We start from the raw sequence: 20,059 nt of genomic DNA on the forward strand, positions 1-20,059 counted from the left end.
AATGGCTTTGTATCTGACCTGAAGCAGTTAAGATTATCAGATATATTTAACTATCTGCAGTGAGTGTGCAGTTATTTGTCAGGTCAGTGCCTATTTAAATTGTGGAAGAGAAAACAGCAATAAATCAAGCTACCATTAATTCCTAGCTACTAATGTCTCAATGCAGGCAGTTAGGAAGTAGTTGCCTCAAGGTATGATGCTTGTCCATTTTTCCCTCCATAGAGAAGGGTAATACAAAAAGCACTCGTGTTATTCTTCACTTGCGATTTTTATTTCTTGCAATTAAGTTTTGTATCTTCAAAGTTGATTTGTCATTTTAAAAATTAATACTTACTACTCATCATACAATTCAACCCCCGCCACCCCAGGAAAACAAAACCAGGGAAGGAGCAATTTAGGGGGCAGTTGAAATATGTATTGTAGGTTCACAACAAAGGCTTGCCAGCCCACCATCTTGAACAAATGAAACAAAATGGCAGCACCTCAAGTTCACCTGAATAAAGTCCCAAATTCCCAGCCCTAGGTCAAATGACACAAGTGAATGCCATGGGAATAATAAAATGGAAGCTAGGTCATTGGCTTCCATTTACTTTCCACGGTAGTTAGCATGGTCTTCATACTATTTCACTTGGGAAAGTCAAAAGTAAGCAAATATATAGAGCAACAGCTTGAACTGGCCAAGAGTAATTATAAATGAAACCAGAATAATTTACCTGGGCCACAGAAGTGAATTTTTTGTGTTTTTCATTAAGTCCCCAGCACCTGAAGTAGCAAGTTCTAATAATGGGCTTCTAAAGGCATGCAGTTTCCCATACACAACTACTTCAAAGAATTTCTTCCACTCAAACTTAGCACGATCAAGGACAGAATGTTTTTGGAGGCACATGAAGAACACAAGAGCAAGTAAGTATAAGCTGAGGCCTTATGTATGACCAAGGTGGTACACTTCATATATAGAAGCAGTGAATGCTATTAATGTGCTACTTACAAAGGATAGTCTAATATTAACACACAAATCAACTGCACTGCTAAATATGGTTGTCTTTATTTTCTTTTTCTTGCCCAGCCCTATCTAAAACAAAACTAGAGGACTGAAATTAACAACCCATTAAAATCAGCAATAAGTTATGAAACTCATAAAGCTTTTTTTTTTTTTTAAGTAATTAAGGGTAGTTAAATTATTTAAAGTATACAAAGTTCAAACAGCCAAGGGTAAGGTCTCCAAGGCGGCTTCCTGGGGTAAAGGAGAGGGCCAGAGAGGAACCTTGGATTTTAAAAGACAGTGAACACATGACATCAAAGTGCAGGCTAGAAATTTCACTTTAAAGAAAATAACATTTCTGAAAATATTCATAAGAGTGACAATAGTACCTGCACAGTGGGATTGTGAGGAAGGAGAGAGACTGCCTGTAGGAAAATGGAAGCAAATCCTTACATTAAAATGAGACAAGTGCTGAACTTAACTATGTTAACTATGATACTGTATCTGCTAGAGATATCAGATGGTTAAAAGCTGGTTAAGAGTAAAGGATTCTAAAAGAAAACAAAAAACAAGCATTGACCTTTTTTCTCCCTAGCCCAGACCTCATTCATTTTGTGCACTATAAAGAGTGAGGTGTGAGGTGTTTTATCATTATCAAATGTTGCATCAAAATAGATGATTTTTTCCCCATGTGTTTTTCCACTATAAAAGACATCTAGGTTTTTTAATGGACAAGCTTTAAAAAGATGTCATTTTGGTTTTCAACACATATAAACAGTTATCAAAATTTGAAATAAAAATGCTGCCATGGCTCAGACCTTGTCCTGCTTATCTGCGTACACAATTCTTCTGGCCCACGCAGATACAGAGGCATGTGGAACTTTTCCTTCTGGCTCCCCAATCCATACTCAGTAGGACTTGTATGGTAGAGGCTATCATATACAGACCGCCCCAATGCTGCCCAGGGGCCTAGGGGCGGCTGGCTTGCTGGCGAGCTGGCGATTTGGTGCCCTAATGCTAACAATGCAGGATATAGCTTGCTTAGCATGGAATCCAACAGAAAGTTGAGCTGCATGATGATCCCTTTCAACAGGCTTCATGGGAGTCTCTCCTTTTGCAGAGCATGAAATGAGCTTTTTTTTTTTTTCCTTAAAGAATTGATCATCCACAGGCTTCACGATAAGCTGTCCCAGGCTGATTTATAATAGCTCTAGCTATCCAAGGTTAATGCCTGATTATCTTGTCATTACAATATGTTTGATCTTGTTTGTTTTTAGGACCATAAAGCTGAGGAAGGGTTCATAACCCTATCCGATATGTATCTATTCAATGTACTATGAGCAAGCTAGAAAAGAAAAAGAGGATGGAATTTCCAATGTCCTCTTTTCAATCAACTAAATAAAATCAAGGAAATTTCACACAAGTTTTCTGCTGCCATTAGAAATTATAATAATTTTTTCAAATATGAATATTATGAATATTTGTTCTGCTGGGGAGGCTCTGCCCCACTTTTTGCTAAATATTTGCTTAAATACGGGCCTTTTGACCCTTTTGTTCAAGTATTGTTTTGTTTAGTTTTAAAGAGGAGACTGCATCATGAACCCAATTTAAGAGATTGTTTGGATTGAATTGGCCCAGTGAATTATTTGCCCTGCACTGTTATGTCAAGCTGGATTCTAGGAAGTGAATGAAAGTTTGACACTGGCACTGGAGTAACCTTCGTCACTTCCAATACTCTGCAGGCTGCTGTGGTCATCAATGTCACTGATGCTGGTGGTACTGATATTGTCCACTTCTCCATGGGAGAACTCTGTGCTTTCAACATCCACTTCAATTTCCTCTGCCAAAGAAATGAAGGAAGAACATTAGTAATCTGATTATGCACCCTCCAAAAAGTAAGAAAATGAGGGAGAAGGGGTTACTTTTTGTGGAATAAAGTAAGTATTATTTAACAAGTTTATTATCAGTAATCTCTGGAGAAGAAAAGGAACTGAAGGTGAAGTGACACGGACCTTTTTTGCAAGCAGAACATCTGGTAACAGTGGTAGTCTCAATTTTGGGAGCAAGTTTATTTAAACTCTTTGACCCATCTGGACCTCCCCAAAAAAGCCTATTTGGAAATTAGTACTTAATTTTAAAAGATCTCAGCCCCAATGTGATTGGACAACATCTGTTTTTCATCAAACCAGAAACTAATTCTCAGAACTGTTTATTAATCAGTTACCCTAAAAGAGGTGGGGGGAGAGGAGAATAAACCATAAGCAAACTAGAAAATGTATTTATCCAGACTTCTGGTGGTATCATTCCACAGATTGTTCTACAGATTTCTAGGATTCATCATGAAGATCTCTGATTATTCAGTAACCAAAATAAGCTAGTCATTATAAAGTGGACTCTGAGGGATTTGTCTTCAATGTAAGTTTCTTGCATCAAATAAGTTTGAAATAAGGTCTGGAGGCTTATTATCTTGATTACAGTGAGATCTTAAGTAAAGATTATAGTAAAGGCATTTTGGTGGTGTTTAACTTTTACTGCAAAACAAAAAGGGTAAACTCTATGTACATGATGAAGCTATCAACAGATATCTCATCTGTTAAATACTATGCATATAATCACCAATAATATATAAAAGGCAAATACACATTTTAAAAACAAAATGCAGCTGAGAAATTGTTTCCCCTATCATATAAGTTAGAATGAACTCAGGATTTTTCTGTTCTCTTAGAAAAGACAGTCTCAAAATCTGATGTTTCATATTTGGCACTGTCTAAGGGTTCACACTGATCACAAGTGCTTCAGGAAAAGTAGACTTTTGCTGAGTCCAAGAAGACAGGGTAAAATTATTTCAAAGAGTATAATTTTCAAAAGGGCTCAATGCTTCAAAAGTTTTAAAGATCTGCTTTTAAAAATCCAGACAGCTGTCCAAACAAGCTGTACAAATAATCCTATGAATTCATAACTATTTGCTTCACATCCATAATGCTTCACAGGCCACTCAGTGTTTCCCAGCACCACAGAACACTTTTCCAACCTACAACTGGGACATAAAATCAAGACACCTGTCCAATAGAACATGCTGAACCCAATCAAATAAAAGTAAAATGAGAGACTGCTTGAGTCATATGGACTAGAAATGTTACCAAAAGTCCCTCTAACACTGGGAAAAGAGAGTTGTCAGATAAGAACAAGAATGGTTCTTGTATAAGTACTAACACACTGGGAGTACTAAAAAAAAAACAACAAACAAAACCTATAATGATAAAGAAGATATACCCTCTCTGAAATCTGGAGATGGGGATGGGTACAAGGAGATAACATAAAGACAGCTAAAAGCATCAACACTTGACAAGGTCACACATCTAGTAAGCAGCAGAGGAAAGACTAGAGCCAAGGTCTGCCTCCTAATTCAGGGTTATTTTTGTATAGGAAAAAAAAACAAAAAAAACTATGACTCCTAGGGTAGTGTTAAAAGGGACCAAAAGCCAGTTTGAGGGGAGTGGGTGTAAGTTCACTGGTTGAGCATCTGCTTCCCAAGTATGAGGTACTGGGTTCAATCCCTGGTACCTCATAAAATTAAAATAATAAAATAAATTTTTAAAAAGCCAGTTTGAAAGGCTCCCACTAACCAATCTGGGACAATTTGAACATTAAAAAGAATCCTGACTAATGGATTCGAACACATTCAATACATGAAAACGTGAGTTTATAAGATACTGAAAACACACACACACAAAACTGTTACTTCTGGAGGCTGCTAAGGTTGCTAAGGTTTCGTTATTTGGAAAATTGATAAAACAACAAAAACACCATCAAGCATTTATCCCTCCTTCGCTGTATGGACTGTTGATGAGGAAATAGTCTTTTTTTATTGAAGAAAATCGATAAATAAAAGCAAGAATAATAATAGAATTAGACAATCCCTATTTTATAACACCTAATGAAATTATGATCAGGGCAATAATCATCAATTAATGATATAACCATGAAATGAAAGGTTGATAGGGGATCTTTATGTAAGTTATCAAGATGACATCAGCTGAATCCAGTGATCACTCAACATCACTGAAATTGGGACAACCAGACATAATACTGATGCAATAGGAAGTTCACAGCACCACCCATGAAGTATTACTGACCCCCAAAAGAAACTAATCAAGTCACTAGAGCTAATGAGTTTACAGGAACTATGAAGTATAAAAGAACTTGTTAAATGACACCATGAGGATTCAATCAGCCAAACTGAGAATACAGGGGATTCTGTAAGAAAAATGGCCCAGTTTCCCAATTACTACAACAAATACGAAGTTTAAAGTCCTATTTACTAAAAATACATCCTGAGGTATTTAGGGGCAAAATGATAACATTATCTGGGGTTTGCTTTAAAACATTCCCAGAAAAAAAGTTGAGGGTGAAGTTGGCAAAGAACAGATGAAACAAGTAGACAATATTGACAGCTGTTCCAACTGGATGATGAATATACAAAAGTTTACTATTCTGCTGTCTCTACTTTTGTGTGTGTTTGAAAATTTCCATAATAAAAAGTCAAAAGAAAACCAAAAAAATATTGAAGTCTTTTTTATAAACCCACAAAACTGAGTGCCACAAATCTAGTATTTTAGAATCCACAAGCTCTAAATGAGCAATATGTTCCCAAATGTAAGCTTAAAATCACCAGAGCTCTGGGATCTTTTTTTTTTTTTTTTTTTAAAGATTTATTTATTTATTTAATTTTCCCCCCTCCCCTGGTTGTCTGTTCTTGGTGTCTATTTGCTGCGTCTTGTTTCTTTGTCCGCTTCTGTTGTTGTCAGCGGCACGGGAAGTGTGGGCGGCGCCATTCCTGGGCAGGCTGCACTTTCTTTTCACGCTGGGCGGCATTCCTCACGGGCGCACTCCTTGCGCGTGGGGCTCCCCCACGCGGGGGACACCCTTGCGTGGCAAGGCACTCCTTGCGCGCATCAGCACTGCGCATGGCCAGCTCCACACTGTCAAGGAGGCCCGGGGTTTGAACCGCGGACCTCCCATATGGTAGACGGACGCCCTAACCACTGGGCCAAAGTCCGTTTCCCTCTGGGATCTTTTATTGTAGTAGTGTGAGACCTGATATAGTTACAGGTACATCAATAAAATTCAGACAGTTTCTTTTTTTGCCTGATTTTTGGTCTTTAATTATGCCAGAGACAAATATCCTGGGATAGATAGAAACAGAAATGAAGGGTATTTATATATATATAAATTAATTAATACCACCTGATTAAATGAAATTGTTTTGACATTTCATATATGACATTTCTTTTGACATCTGATATAAGACATATCAACATCAAATACCTTCCAATACAATGCACTGAGAAGGGCACAACACCATCTTCTGTGACAACACCACTTCTGTGATATTCCTTGCCCCAAATGCTTAACCTCAATTTAATCATGAAAAATCATCAGACAAATTCAAATTGAGGGACAGTACATAAAATAACTGGTCAGACAGTAGTCTTCAAAAGTGTCAAGGTCATGAAAGACTGAAGAACTGTCACAAATCAGAAGAGACTGAAGAGACATGACTAGTAAATACAATATGGGATCCTGGATTGAAACCAGACCAGAGAAGGGCATTAATTGGGAAATTTGCAAAATGTGAATAAGGTCTATTAATAGTATTATAACAATATTAATTTCCTGGTTGTGACACTTGCACTACAGTTGTATAAGATGTTAACAATGGGGAACATGGGTGAAGAGTATATGAAAACTATCATTTTTGCAATTTTTCTGTAAGTCTAAACCTATCTCATAATAGAAATTTATTAAAAAATGAAAAGTCCTATAATGCACACAGACGCTGCTAGACAATAAAACCTAGAAGGTTAAAGAATAAAGCAAATACAGTGCCTTCTAACCTACCCTCCCTAAATCCAGATACAGAGATTCTTAGGTGTTTCATTAGAAAAGAGACACACTGCCTACCTCGCTCTGAATCAGAACGATCTGAAGAAATAGTTGATCCAATGCTGTCCATTCGTATTCGTTCCATCTCCTGAGGACCCTGCAGCTGTTCCAATCGCCGCTTTAAAAATCTCTGTTCTCGTTCCAAGTTCTCAAGCTGGTGCTGGCTCTTCCTTTCAGCTTCTTCAAGTTTCTAAAATAATCAAATGATATTTACATTTGTGCATAGTTTGGTGCAAACAATAAAACTTAATAAATTCTACCTAACATCTCGGAATAGTTCTTTGGAAGAGGATACATGAATGTATATACATGTATATATGTGTATTTTTTCAAAACCAAATAGTTTGTTTTTACTTTTAACAAATGGCATATTATTTACACAAGATGGAATTCTTAAAATCTGTAAATTAATCTCCATGATGGATAAACTTCCTCTTCAGTGTGCCCGTGGATGGAAAAATACTGAAAGTCACAATAAAGCCAAATGAAGTCACCACCACCAGAGGGCACAACTGCCTTCCTTCTGGGTATCAGGGGGGTAATTGTTATTTTCCTAGCGTTCCTGGTTCTTCAAATGGCTGCGCTGTCAAAACAATTTCATTTAATCAGGTTATGTTGCTCTCATCAGATTAGCTAATAAGTTTTTGGGTAGATTTCCCTTGAGGTCATTTATTAAGGGAGGGCATGGTGAGCTAGCTGATGTATATGAATAGGTCTCTCATTGCTAATAATTAAAGAGAACTACACGCAAATATGAAGGTAAAAATTCTCACCTTGATGTGTGCTTTGGCTTTGTTGAGCAAACCAAGTGTTGTGTGCCTGGTGCAGTCTGGTCCTAGTGGAATCAGAACCTTCAAGCGTTCTAAACACAGGCGCAGATGAGCTCGTCTAAGAAAGACAAAGTCAAATCAGAGCTTGGAAACAGCCTAAAATCGATTTTCAGATGAATAATATTTTGTACATTATTCAACCCATAGCCATGTTACACTCCTAATTCTTCAGTTTCAAAGTAGCTGCAAGTGCAGGCATGGCTGCTTTTCTGATCTACCATTTCTGTTGTACTCTGCAAATACTAGTCACTTCAGATTATTAATTCTATGGTAATCTCTGTCCAAAATGGTTTATTTTTCAGCCACCCATACATATCTCAACTCTACAAATATGGAGGTAGAAAAGTATACTAGAGCAACTGTAGTCTTGATTACCTAAAACCACTGATTAAAGTAGAGGTTTTCATCTGGGGTACCTCTGAAAGGGTATATCCTGCTACTCACAAGTTTCCATTTCATCCTTTCCACTCTTTACTTACACACACATAGTTTTCTCTGTAATTGTTGTCCTACAATGTTGCATCTTATTATACATTAGGTTAAACCATAAGAAATTTCTGGTATTCAACAATTTCTCATAAAAATGGCAATTTCATATGCTGCAGCCCAACAGAAGTAGTAAAATCCTGTCACGAGCTAGGATAGGGTCAGACAGAATATATGGTCCTGAGGGCAGTTCTAGTCACTGACACAGCAACCCATAAAATACTCACCGGCTTCTTAATATCTAAATATACTAGCTCATTAGCATTTACTTTTTCTGCCCCCGCTCCCCCCCCCCCCCCCATTATCTGCATAAAGGGAAAAAAAGCAGGTGACAAAATTCTCTACTGAAAGTCAACTGCATTCTCTAATGGACCCATCCTGTGAGAAAATGTGAAGTTGAGGGAAATTTCTGCTGGAAATACTAGCAGAGCACCTCATGGATTTACTTTCCCGGTGTCCCTAAGGAGCTATGATTACTATGATAGTGAACTTGGGGTACATAATTTCATAATAAAATATTACTCCACATCTTTGGTCGTGTGCTTCATATGACATACTACAATTCTACAGTTAACATTATGTCTGAACAGAAAATCTGCAAATGTGTTCATAGGTTACTCCTACTCAAAGAGCTATAACTGAGCTTTTAGCAACAGTCTCAAAACTGCACCAAGAACAAAACATGTACTCCATTTTCTCCTCAGAGAGCCAAAATGGTTTTACTAGTTCACCCACCAAACTGTGCTTTCTCTGTCTTTACACACAAGCATTAATAAAATTCTCAAATGTCAGCAATTTGAAAGGGGTAGGAGAAAGCAATAAGCAGTCAGTTATGTCACTGACAAGCAAAGATGATTAAGGGTAGTAAAGTCAGGGATTTGGCTGATAAATTGTCAAGATTTTCTCAGCATCCACTAGGCCAGTTACAGTTAAAAGTATGTTAGTATTCCCATTACAAATCTCTTTGAGATCAATAACGTAAGTCTAGTAATTGGCTCTGGGCTGAAACCTGACACATCTCCTTTGGATAAAGGAGTTTTTTTGTTCTTTTCTTCCCCCCCACCCTAGAAATTAAAGGTCTATCAATGGATCCCCTCAATGAGATTTAACAATTTTAAAGTTACTCTCCTCCCCTGATAGAAAGCCTTTAGTAGAATTTTTGTTTTTAAGTGGAAAAGCTTTTAGGTGAGCAATCTCACACAATCACAGATCGTTACTGGGAAGTCTGAAAAACAAAAAACCCACAGTAAAAACTGCCCTTAAACTCTTCATTAGGATCATAATAGCATATGCTTAACAACTGTTCTCATTTGATATGACTGCAGGATGGAGAGAGACTAATGGTTCTCTTGCTAATAAATTTAGAGGCTCTCAAGGGGGCTTTGAATTCAGTCATCTAAAAAAGATAAAGCACCTAGTAAAGTTAACAAGTACACTGCCACAAGAATAGCTTGTCAATTTTGTTCAAATTACTTAACCCAAGAATTTAGTACACATAGGAAATATCTTTTACTTTTTGAATTAAGAAATTTCAAAATAACTTCTTACTACAGTTTCAGGTCAAAAAAAAAAAAAAGGTGGGCCAATTTTATGTTTTGTGAGACTTGTTAAAGTTATATTAAAATCTAGGCAAAATCAACTAATGTAACATTAAAATTACAATCTTACCTTTTTCTTTTTTAAATCAGTCATTCGGTTGTATACTACATGACTTTTGTCATGTATTACATGTACCAGACACTTGTTTGAGACATTACTGGTACCAGACTTTGCCTGACTGGGAGTAGTGAAAAAGAATGTAAACTTCAAGAATTTATAATCTATAGCAGGGGTTCTTAAGCTTTTTAGTTTTACGAACCACTCTGCCAGTCAGGTGAAAGCCAAAGACCCCTTACTAAGCCCACAGTATACTGCATATTATTTAATAATATGTCACACCCGTACCAACACGCCCCACAAGAATAATGTTTTTTTGAACTTAAATTCAAGCTCATGGACCCCATAAGAACCCCTGATCTACAGAATGTTTTACATTGCTTTGTTTCATTTGGTTCATACTGAAATGAGTCATACAGCTATCAAGGGCAACAGAACTGGAGTAAAAGGAGACACTATAATGGAAGGAGGTAGACTTGTTAAAGAGGTTAAAATTTGACTCCAGACTTGAAAGACATTAGATTTGCTTAAATGAAAAAGCAAAGATTTTCAAGGTAATTGAAAGAAGAGTGAAGAATCAAAATATATAGATAGGACTAAGTTTGAACTTAAAAGTTATTTATTTTAAGATTTTTTATTTATTTCTCTCCCCTCCCCCCAGTTGTCTGCTCTCTGTGTCCATTCACTGTGTGTTCTTCTGTGACCGCTTCTATCTTTATCAGCGGCACCGGGAGTCCGTGTTTCTTTTTGTTGTATCATCTTGCTGTATCAACTCTCCATGTGTGTGGCGCCATTCTTGAGCGGGCTGCACTTTCTTTCCCGCTGGGCGGCATTCCTTACCGGGCGTGCTCCTTGCACGTGGGGCTCCCCTACACGGGGGATACCCCTACTTGGCAGGGCACTCCTTGAGTGCATCAGTACTGCGCATGGGCCAGTTCCACACGGGTCAAGGAGGCCCGGGGTTTGAACCGCGGACCTCCCATGTGGTAAGTGGATGCCCTATCCATTGGGCCAAGGCCACTTCCCTGAATCTAAAATTTAAAATACCTTATTTTCTTTCATTCAAGGGAAAAGAACTGAATTGGAATTCTATTAGGAAATCACCTAATTTAGTCATCTGAGGGTCTGGAATAGCACTGTCAAATCAAGAGCTGCACAGGTCAAGGAATTTTAGTTTCCTAGCTGCTAAAACAAATAACATACAATGGGTTGGTTTAACAACAGGAATTTATTGGGCTCATGGTTTCAGAGGCTATAGTTTGTTTCCTTTTGGGGTTTGTATCTTCTGGCTGGCTGGCAATCTTTGGGGTTCCTTGGCTTTTTCCATCACATGGTTATGTCCTCTCCTTTCTCCTCCAGGTTCCACTGACTTCCAGCTTCTGGTTGCTCCTCGTGTTATAGTTTGAATTTGGTGAATCCCAAAAACAATGTTTTTGAACGAATCCATTCCTGTGGGTGTGGGGCCCTTGTGAATGGATATCAGTGTCAGTGGGGTATATGCCAGCTTGGGTCTCCACCCTCTTGCTGGGTATGACATAAACAGAGACACAAAGAGAGGCACAGGGAGAGAAAGGAAGCTGCCATATTTGATCTGACCATGTGAGAAAAGAGAGAGGACTAAAGGTTCGCCCACAGCTGAGCTCAAGGACAGAAGTCCCAAGAGGCTCAAGGGGCCGAGACCCAGGGAGGGATGACTGATCAGCTGCAGCTGAGTTGAAGGAGAAAGGAGAGAAAGACTGGCAGATTTGCCATCTTGCCTAATAGCCAGGTGGCTAGACACTAGGATCACCAGTAGGTGAATTTGGTGAGAAAGCATTTCTGATGGTGCCTTGATGTGGACATTTCACAGCCTCAGTACTGTAAGTGTTTAATAAATTCCCCATTTCTGATACTTTGCATCAGCAGCCCTGTTTGTGGCAAACTAAGACACTGGTTCCTCTCTCCATGTGACTTTCACTATGCTTATGAAGTACTACAGTGATAAAAATTAAAGCCCAGTCTAATTCAGTTGGACCATACCTTAACTGACATAACATCTTAAAGAGTTCTATTTACAATGGGTTCACATCCACCAGAATGCAGACCAAGATCATGTTCAAACTGGGGTACACAATTCAATCCACCAAAGGAATCAAGATTTGAATAATGTGTAAATCAGCAAAGAAGGGAGAATGCCTTCTTACTAGCCACTACTGGACATTTTTTTCACTGAAATAATTATAAATCTGCTCTAAGATATAGCTTACACCAAGAAAACATACCCTGAGATAGCATGTCTCCCAAAGGCTAGAGATGCCATTTTCTGTTTTTTAAATACATCCTCTTAAAACAGGTATTAGTATGTAGGATGAGTGGTGAATGATGCCCTCTGCTTTCTTGTGGGAAGAAGGTATGTGTCTGTAGGAGCTAAAAGTCATTTCTTTGAGTTTCTGTATTTGTGAGTGGATAAGGCATTTGGAGAAAATAACACAGGATCAATGGGAACTGAATGACAGCAGCTGACAAAGGGGGAGCCATACTTTTCAGAGTAGCCATTCAAACAGTACACATAGTTTCCACATGTGCCACTCAGGTATGTATACACTTCCAAGAGCAATGGACTTCAGGTGACTGTAAATTGGAAAGAGTTATATCAGATAATCCATTTTCTCCTCAATGTTCTTCAAACATATGGCAAAATTCTTTTTTCCTTACAATGGTGATACTCTCCATCCTTTCCTCCATAGTCTCCCTGTTGGTAACCAGATTGCAAGCTTAAACCACCAACAACCTGGAAAGGCTATTTTTTTATGGCATCTGGTACTTTCTTTTCTTGCCTTCATTCTCTCGTGACTGGTGGCTCAGGAGCCTCCAGTACAGGGTTGCCAAATCATAGGCTGTATGTAAGACTTCAGGAGAAGGGAAAGAGTACAGGGGACAGAGAAGAAAAACGCTTGGCTTAATTTGAAAATCCTAAGGCTTGGGGGGAAAATGATATGATGATGTTTTTCAAGTCTCTGGGGAGTGGAGTAGCTGACATTGAGAATAAGGATGCATGAAAGGAATGGTCCTGATCCTCTAGTCAAAGTAGGGAAAGAAGGTTGGGGAAAGTTGAGGCTGCTGTTCTGAATATTCTGATGAATATAAGTAGAAAAATCCAGACATTGTAAAAAGTTATGTAACTAGACTTGATGGGAAATGAGAAAAAAAAATAGCATTGAACTTTTCACAATATATGGACAGTTCAATGAAAACTACACAGCTGAAATCTTTCCTAATTTAGCATGAAGGATAGTAAGGCAAAGTTAGGATTAGATATTGTGAGAAAGCTGGAGTCTCCTTGCTGAGAGGGAGGGCAACAGACAATGGAGAGATATCCAAGTACTTTTATTTCCAAAGACATTTTGAGGTCTGTTTTAAAATGAGATTAAAAATGGCTTTTACACAGGAGAAGAGGCAATTCCCAGTCATTAGCCCTGTTAAAAGAGAAGGGTCTTGTCAAAATTACCCTCACCTTCAAAAAGGGCAAGGCCCTTGTGGGAAAAGGAACTAATAACGTTTCTATGGCTTTTACTTTGGCAGAATGGGATCAATTTCCCTGATGGAACCAATGCTGCTTTTGATTTCAAACCTTATAAACTCTACTGCAAAACTGAAGTATCACAGAGCACAAGAGGAGATGATTTCACTATAAAATGGCCCCTCCAAGTAGCTGTGATAACTTTAAAGCCTGGGTATATCAACCGCAAGAAGCAGACAGTATTAAGGAAGGATAGAAGAAAGAATTTCCTTTCACAAAATAATTGCAAGTATCATGCAATAATTCTTCCACATCTTCTCTGGAAACGCTAATCCTTCTACCCAACAAGAAATCTAACCCCAGTCCAACCCCACAAACCGTCCATTGGCTGATATCCTTGGGGATGCAGTTCTTCACTGGAATTTGCCATCTTTCATTCCTCCACTACAGGATACCAAGACTATGCCAAGTAAGTATATCAAAATGGAAAACAAGTCAAGAGATGGGGACAGAGCTTGTATTTCCTCTTCTGAATGTTACTTAAGAGGCTGAGTCCTCCCTTGAGCCATGTTCTTCAAAGGTATAGTGGCTTGTGGCCAGGTTTCTCAACTCCCCATATATACTCGAGCACATGACAGGAGATAGCTGTCTACATACCAAAGTTTCTCTGAATTTAATGTGTTGAAAATCTAAAAATCTCCAAAATTCCAAACAAAATCTACCTTCCTCCTTTTCTTACGCAAAATGATATTAAATGGTGACAGAGTAAGGAGCTTCTAGAGTCAGCTCATATTACAGGGCAGTTAGTAATCACCCAGAACTATCTAAAGCACCTGCCTGGGGCTCCAGGACACCAGAAGAGCATCCTGCAACATCCTTGAAAGAACAGAAGGAGGAGACGGCCCATCTGCAGAGAATATTCGTAAGTAGAGCACTCCACACCCCGGAGGCTTGTGCCAATCGTCCACTGGCAGCACAAGCCACCTTGGGAGCTATTCTACAGCTGGAACTGGAAGCTCCACTTCCCAAAAACGGGGGAGGAAGAGACTGTTGGGCACCAACTTTAGCTACGGATGAGTAAATTCGGCGGGCTAAAGTATAATTCTAAGAACAGCTGAAGTTTGAACATGTCCAAGTCAGAAAGAGGCCAGTAGCTGGCATTTTAACTCCACCCCCAGCACAAGGGGATGTGGGGTGGACTGAAAATCACAGTGCTGGTAGGGATTGGCTCCTTTCCATCCAGATCAGATTGCAGCTCTAGCCTAAGCCCCAGACCCACCTCTGGCAGGGAGGAAGCTGGCAGGCCCTGTACCAGCCTCCCCTGGTTACTGCAGGTACCTTTGACTGACTCAGATTGAATAATCCGAAGTCTACCGGGAAAACTGTGGCCATTTTGGACCCACACAGCATAGACTGCTGCACACATGTGCAGCTCCATCCAAGAGAAAAGGGGCATGAAGCTTCATCAGTCTCTCCTGGAAACTATAGTCTAGGCCTACATGACTTGGATTATTACACATGGCTGGGGCTCTGTCCCTACCCCTGGCAAAGGAGAAATTTCATTGGTCCCTGGTGCAATGAGGGCGGCTTGAGGCTCCACAGCTTAGAGAACTAACTATATCCTTGGCTTCTACTACACGACCAGCAAGAAAGGGCAAGAAAGCCCTAAACTAAAGAGAGAAACTGCACCCAGAATAAATACATCTAAGAAGCCAGATGCCAAGACACCAAGAAGCAGGAAGATATGGCTCAGTTAAAGGAACAAGATAAGCCTCCAGATGACATAAAGGAGTCGAGACAACTAATCATAGATGTTAAAAGAAATCTCCTTAATAAATTCAGTGAGGTGGCTAAGGAAATTAAGGATATTAAGAAGACACTGGATGAATACCAAGAAGAATTTGAAAGCATACATAGAAAAATAGCAGGTCTTATGGCAATCAAATGCACAATAAATGAAATTTTAAAAATACAAGAATCATATAATAGCAGGCTTGAAGAGGCCGAAGAAAGGACTGGTGAGCTTGAAGAAATGGCCTCTAAGGTGAACATACAAAAGAACAGATGAAGAAAAGAATGGAAAAAATTGAACAAGGTCTCAGGGAACTAAACAGCAGCAAGAGATGTGCAAACGTAAGTGTCAGGGTGTTCCAGAAGGAGAAGAGAAGGGAAAAGGGGCAGAAGGAATATCTGAAGAAATAATGGTAGAAAAGTTCCCAACCCTTTTGAAAGACATAGATATCCATGTCCAAGAAGCACAACATATTCCCATCCTAATAAATCGGAACAGACCAACTCCAAGCCACATACTAGTCAGAATGTCAAATGCCAAAGACAAAAAGAGAATTCTGCGAGCAGCAAGAGGAAAGCACTGCATAACATATAAGGGATAATCAATAAGACTGAGTACCATTTCTCATCAGAAGCAATGAGGCAAGAAGGCAGTGGTCCAAAGACAAAAAGAGAATTCTGCGAGCAGCAAGAGGAAAGCACTGCATAACATATAAGGGATAATCAATAAGACTGAGTACCATTTCTCATCAGAAGCAATGAGGCAAGAAGGCAGTGGTCTGATATATTTAAGATACTGCAAGAGAAAAACTTCCAGCCAAGAATCTTCTATCTGGCAAGATTGTCTTTCAAAAATGAGAATATTCACAGGTAAACAGAAACAGAGTTTGTAACCAAGAGACCAGATTTCAAGAAATACAAAGGGTGTGCTACAGCCTGAAAAGAGAGAGGGGCCTGGAAGAGAGTCTAGAAATGACAAATAAAAGTAACTAAAAGTGTCAAAAGAGTGGTAAAAATAAAATATGACAGATAAAACCCAAATATTTAGGAATAAACTTAACCAACGATATAAAGTACTTGTATTCAGAAAACTACACTTCATTGTTAAAAGAAATTTTAAAAGTCCTAAATAATTGGAAGAGCATTCCATGCTCATGGATTGGAAGACTAAATATCATTAAGATGTCAATTCTACTCAAATTGATAAACAGATTCAATGCAATCCTGATAAAAAAATTCCACCAGCATTTTAAAAATAAACAGAAAACATAATTATCAAATTTATTTGGAAGGGGAAGGGGTCCTGAATAGCCAGAAACATCTTAAAAAGGAAAAAACAAAGCTGGAGGACTCGACTTCCAGACTTTAAATCATATTACCTAGCTACAGTGGTAAAAACAGCATAGTGCTGGCAAAAAGACAGACACACAGACCAATGGAATGGAACTGGTGGTTCAGAAACATAGCCTCACATCTAAAACTGTCAAGTGATTTTTGACAAGCCTGTCAAACTCACCCACCTGAGGCAGAACAGTCCATTCAACAAATGTGCTGAGAGAACTGGATATCCAGAGCTAAAAGAAAGAAAGAGGACCCCTATGTCACACCTTATACAAAAATTAACTCAATGGATTAAAAACCTAAATATAAAAGCAAGAACCATAAAGCTTCTAGAAGAAAATGTAGGAAAATATCTTCAAGACCAGGCAGTAGGTGGTGGATTCTCAAAGGAGATAAGAGAAGGGCTGAGATGGACTACTGATGTTTAAGTATGTAGAAGTTTTAATTGCTTTACTGTAAAAGTGTGGAAATGTATACAGTGGATGGTAACACATTATAGTGAGTAACAGCTGGTTTATAAATGGGGATGTGGATGAAAAGGCTAGTCTAGTGATGTAAATGCCAATTGACAGAAAGCCAGAGAATAATCTAGGGACTGAATAACACAGTAAACTCAGAGGTGGATGAGAACTGTGGTTGATGGTACAGATTCAAAAGTGTCCTTTGTGAACTAGAGAAGATGTACATCACTATTACAGGGAGGTGGGAATGTGGAGAAGCATGGGAAAAATACAACTGGAGTGACCTATGGACTATGGTTAAAAGTAAAAATGTAATATTCATGCATCTATACATGAATGTACTGGGTAGACAATGGGGGAGTATGGAAAAAGTGTGCCAAATGTACATGATGGACCACGGTTGTTGGTAACAGTCTGATGATATTATCTCACAATCTGTTACAAATGTTCCACCATGGTGTGGTCTGTTGATGGAGGGGTGTTGTATGGGAATTTTGCACATGTGCATGATTGTTTTGCAAGTTTACAACTTCTGTCATAAAAATATATTTAAAAAATAATAATATGGTGAGTTGGGGAAAAAATACACCAAATGTAAGATAAGGACTATAGTTAGTAGTAAGATTTTGAGGGAAACGGACTTTGGCCCAGTGGTTAGGGCGTCCCTCTACCATATGGGAGGTCCGCGGTTCAAACCCCGGGCCTCCTTGACCCGTGTGGAGCTGGCCATGCACAGTGCTGATGCGCGCAAAGGAGTGCCGTGCCACGCAAGGGTGTCCCCCACGCCCCACGCGCAAGGAGTGCGCCCGTGAGGAAAGCCGCCCAGCGTGAAAAGAAAGAGCAGCCTGCCCAGGAATGGTGCCGCCCACACTTTCCGTGCCGCTGACGACAACAGAAGCGGACAAAGAAACAAGACGCAGCAAATAGACACCAAGAACAGACAACCAGGGGAGGGGGGAAGTTAAATAAATAAATAAATCTTTAAAAAAAAAAAAAAAGATTTCGAAACTTTCTTTCATAATTTGTAAAAAAAGTCTCACAACAATGCAAGGTGCTGGTGGTGGGTTGCTGTATGGGACCCCTGTATGATATTATGCATGTTTGCTTTGTAAGTTCACAATTTTTACTATACACTTATTGTTTATGTATGTTCATATATAAATGATATTAATAATAATAATAATAGGGTGAGTTGGGGGAAAATACTTTGCTTAGTAGTAATATTTTGAGGACACTCTTTAATCATTAGTTAAAAATGTTTCACAACAATGAAAGGTATTGGTGGTAGGGTGAGGTATGAGAGCACTGTATGATGTTATGTATGTTTGTTTTATAAGTTCATAATTATTACTAAAATTTATTGTTTATGTATCGGTGATATTCTTCAGGAAATTTTTAAAAATGAGCCTAGAGATCTCAAGCATGAGGTCCACAGATACTGCTGCTCATAAATTTGTATTTACAAAAACAAACATGATCATATTCTGTTAAGCTTATTCTGTGAAACAGAACTAGAAAGTTATTCACATAAAATGGCATTTGATAATTATATGCTTTACCTACAACTAATCTATTATCTAACTCACAGAAAGTAATCTATTAACTGCCAGGCAGTAACTTGGCAATTGGTATTTCCCTAGTGTCAGACCTGATTGTGGTGGTTATGGAGCTTGATAACGATAGAAATAAAAATGTAGAGAATGGTTGGGCCCCTCCTTTACTGCTCACTTTTCAAAAAGAGCTGCTTGCACTCAATAGTCCCCTTAATTCAATCTGATTTCATGTAAAATAACAAATAGGAATATCAACAGGTGTTATAATGAAGTAGAAAATGTTATCACTCTAGTATGATACATTGTCAAATTCAGCACTAAAGGGTTCGCCTCATTTCTATACAAATAAGAATTAAAATTGTAAATGTTGAAATAAACATGTTACCCCTTCTTGGAAGACTTTTTACAACAACTTTCTTCCAATAACATTTAAATAGTTCTTAGGGTAGGGTATGCATACCCCTAGGAATACTCAACACTGAGCTGAGGTATTTGAAGATAGATGGTGAAATACGGTATGCCTTCCAAAGGTCATTTATTTTTCTCAATGATTTGGAAGAAAAACTATTAAAACAACAACAACAAAACAAGCACAGATAATGCAGTCAAGATAAATGCCTTTTATCTTAAATTTTATCTTAAATGCATTATCCTCATTTAAGATAAAGACTTCAAATAAATTTCATGTGTATAGCCACCTACATTATTTTGCATGAGTACATCTTAGGATCTGAGGAATCTATATTCAAACTACTAAAGCAAATTGCTATAGATCACTATTAGGGCTCTGGATTTCAGAATATCATTTCTGAATCAAGACTGCGATTATATTTTTCAAAGGTTTAGGTAGAGAGAAAAAGAGAGGGGGAAGATTGATCAGTCTGTACTGGGATTTAGGGGGAGGAAGGTGGAAGATGCCAGTAGTAACTTCACCTGGTTTAAAGACTCTTTAATCTTGCCCTCCGCCTATCACCTTTCCATTCTTATTTCCCATTGCTTCTGTCATATAACACTTCTTCCACAAACCAAAAGTGCTTTTGCATTTGCCAATCTCTACCTGGAGTGCTCCTCTCTCTACTGTCCACCTGGTAAACATTCAACTCATTTATCAGCCACAGCCAACATATTATCTCTTCTGAGGTATTCCTTGCCATACCCTTTCTCATATAATTAATCATTGATTTTAACACTGATCACACTATATTTTCATTATTTTCTAGATAAGACTAATCCAAATTTTCAGACATTTCAGTTCTTCCAGTACCAAACAGAATAAATGGCACATGGTGGAAAGGAGGATATAAAATAATTTCTAGTAGGTGTTTCTGGAACTTTCCAGCTCACCAAAGTTGAAGAAACAATCAATACTGGGACCTCCAAAGACTATAACCAGATCCCAGGCCAGCATTCGTGAGATCTACTCATGAATACCAGAACTCTAACAACCTAGTTTTTTTGTGCAGTTGTGGTCAACAGTGAATGTAATGTTAGGATGAGCCCCATCAAAGACAACT

The 20,059-nt window shown here is 38.5% G+C and overlaps 1 protein-coding gene across 3 annotated transcripts in view; it reads right to left on the minus strand.

Moving 5' to 3' along the window:
• Positions 1-249: 249 nt before the first annotated feature.
• The window catches only part of MXI1 (MAX interactor 1, dimerization protein), a 103,838-nt gene continuing 84,028 nt past the window's right edge, over positions 250-20,059 (minus strand). For all 3 annotated transcript variants that reach the window (XM_004473248.5, XM_058298445.2, XM_058298444.2), the window contains exons 4-6: positions 7,702-7,816; positions 6,947-7,118; positions 250-2,822 (exon numbers count right to left, since the gene is read on the minus strand). In XM_004473248.5, the coding sequence (XP_004473305.1) occupies positions 2,659-2,822; positions 6,947-7,118; positions 7,702-7,816 (451 nt within the window). In that variant the 3' untranslated portion in view covers positions 250-2,658. The remainder of the gene's footprint in view (positions 2,823-6,946; positions 7,119-7,701; positions 7,817-20,059) is intronic.

Source organism: Dasypus novemcinctus, chromosome 6, assembly GCF_030445035.2.
Source record: "Dasypus novemcinctus isolate mDasNov1 chromosome 6, mDasNov1.1.hap2, whole genome shotgun sequence".
Taxonomy (NCBI): domain Eukaryota; kingdom Metazoa; phylum Chordata; class Mammalia; order Cingulata; family Dasypodidae; genus Dasypus; species Dasypus novemcinctus.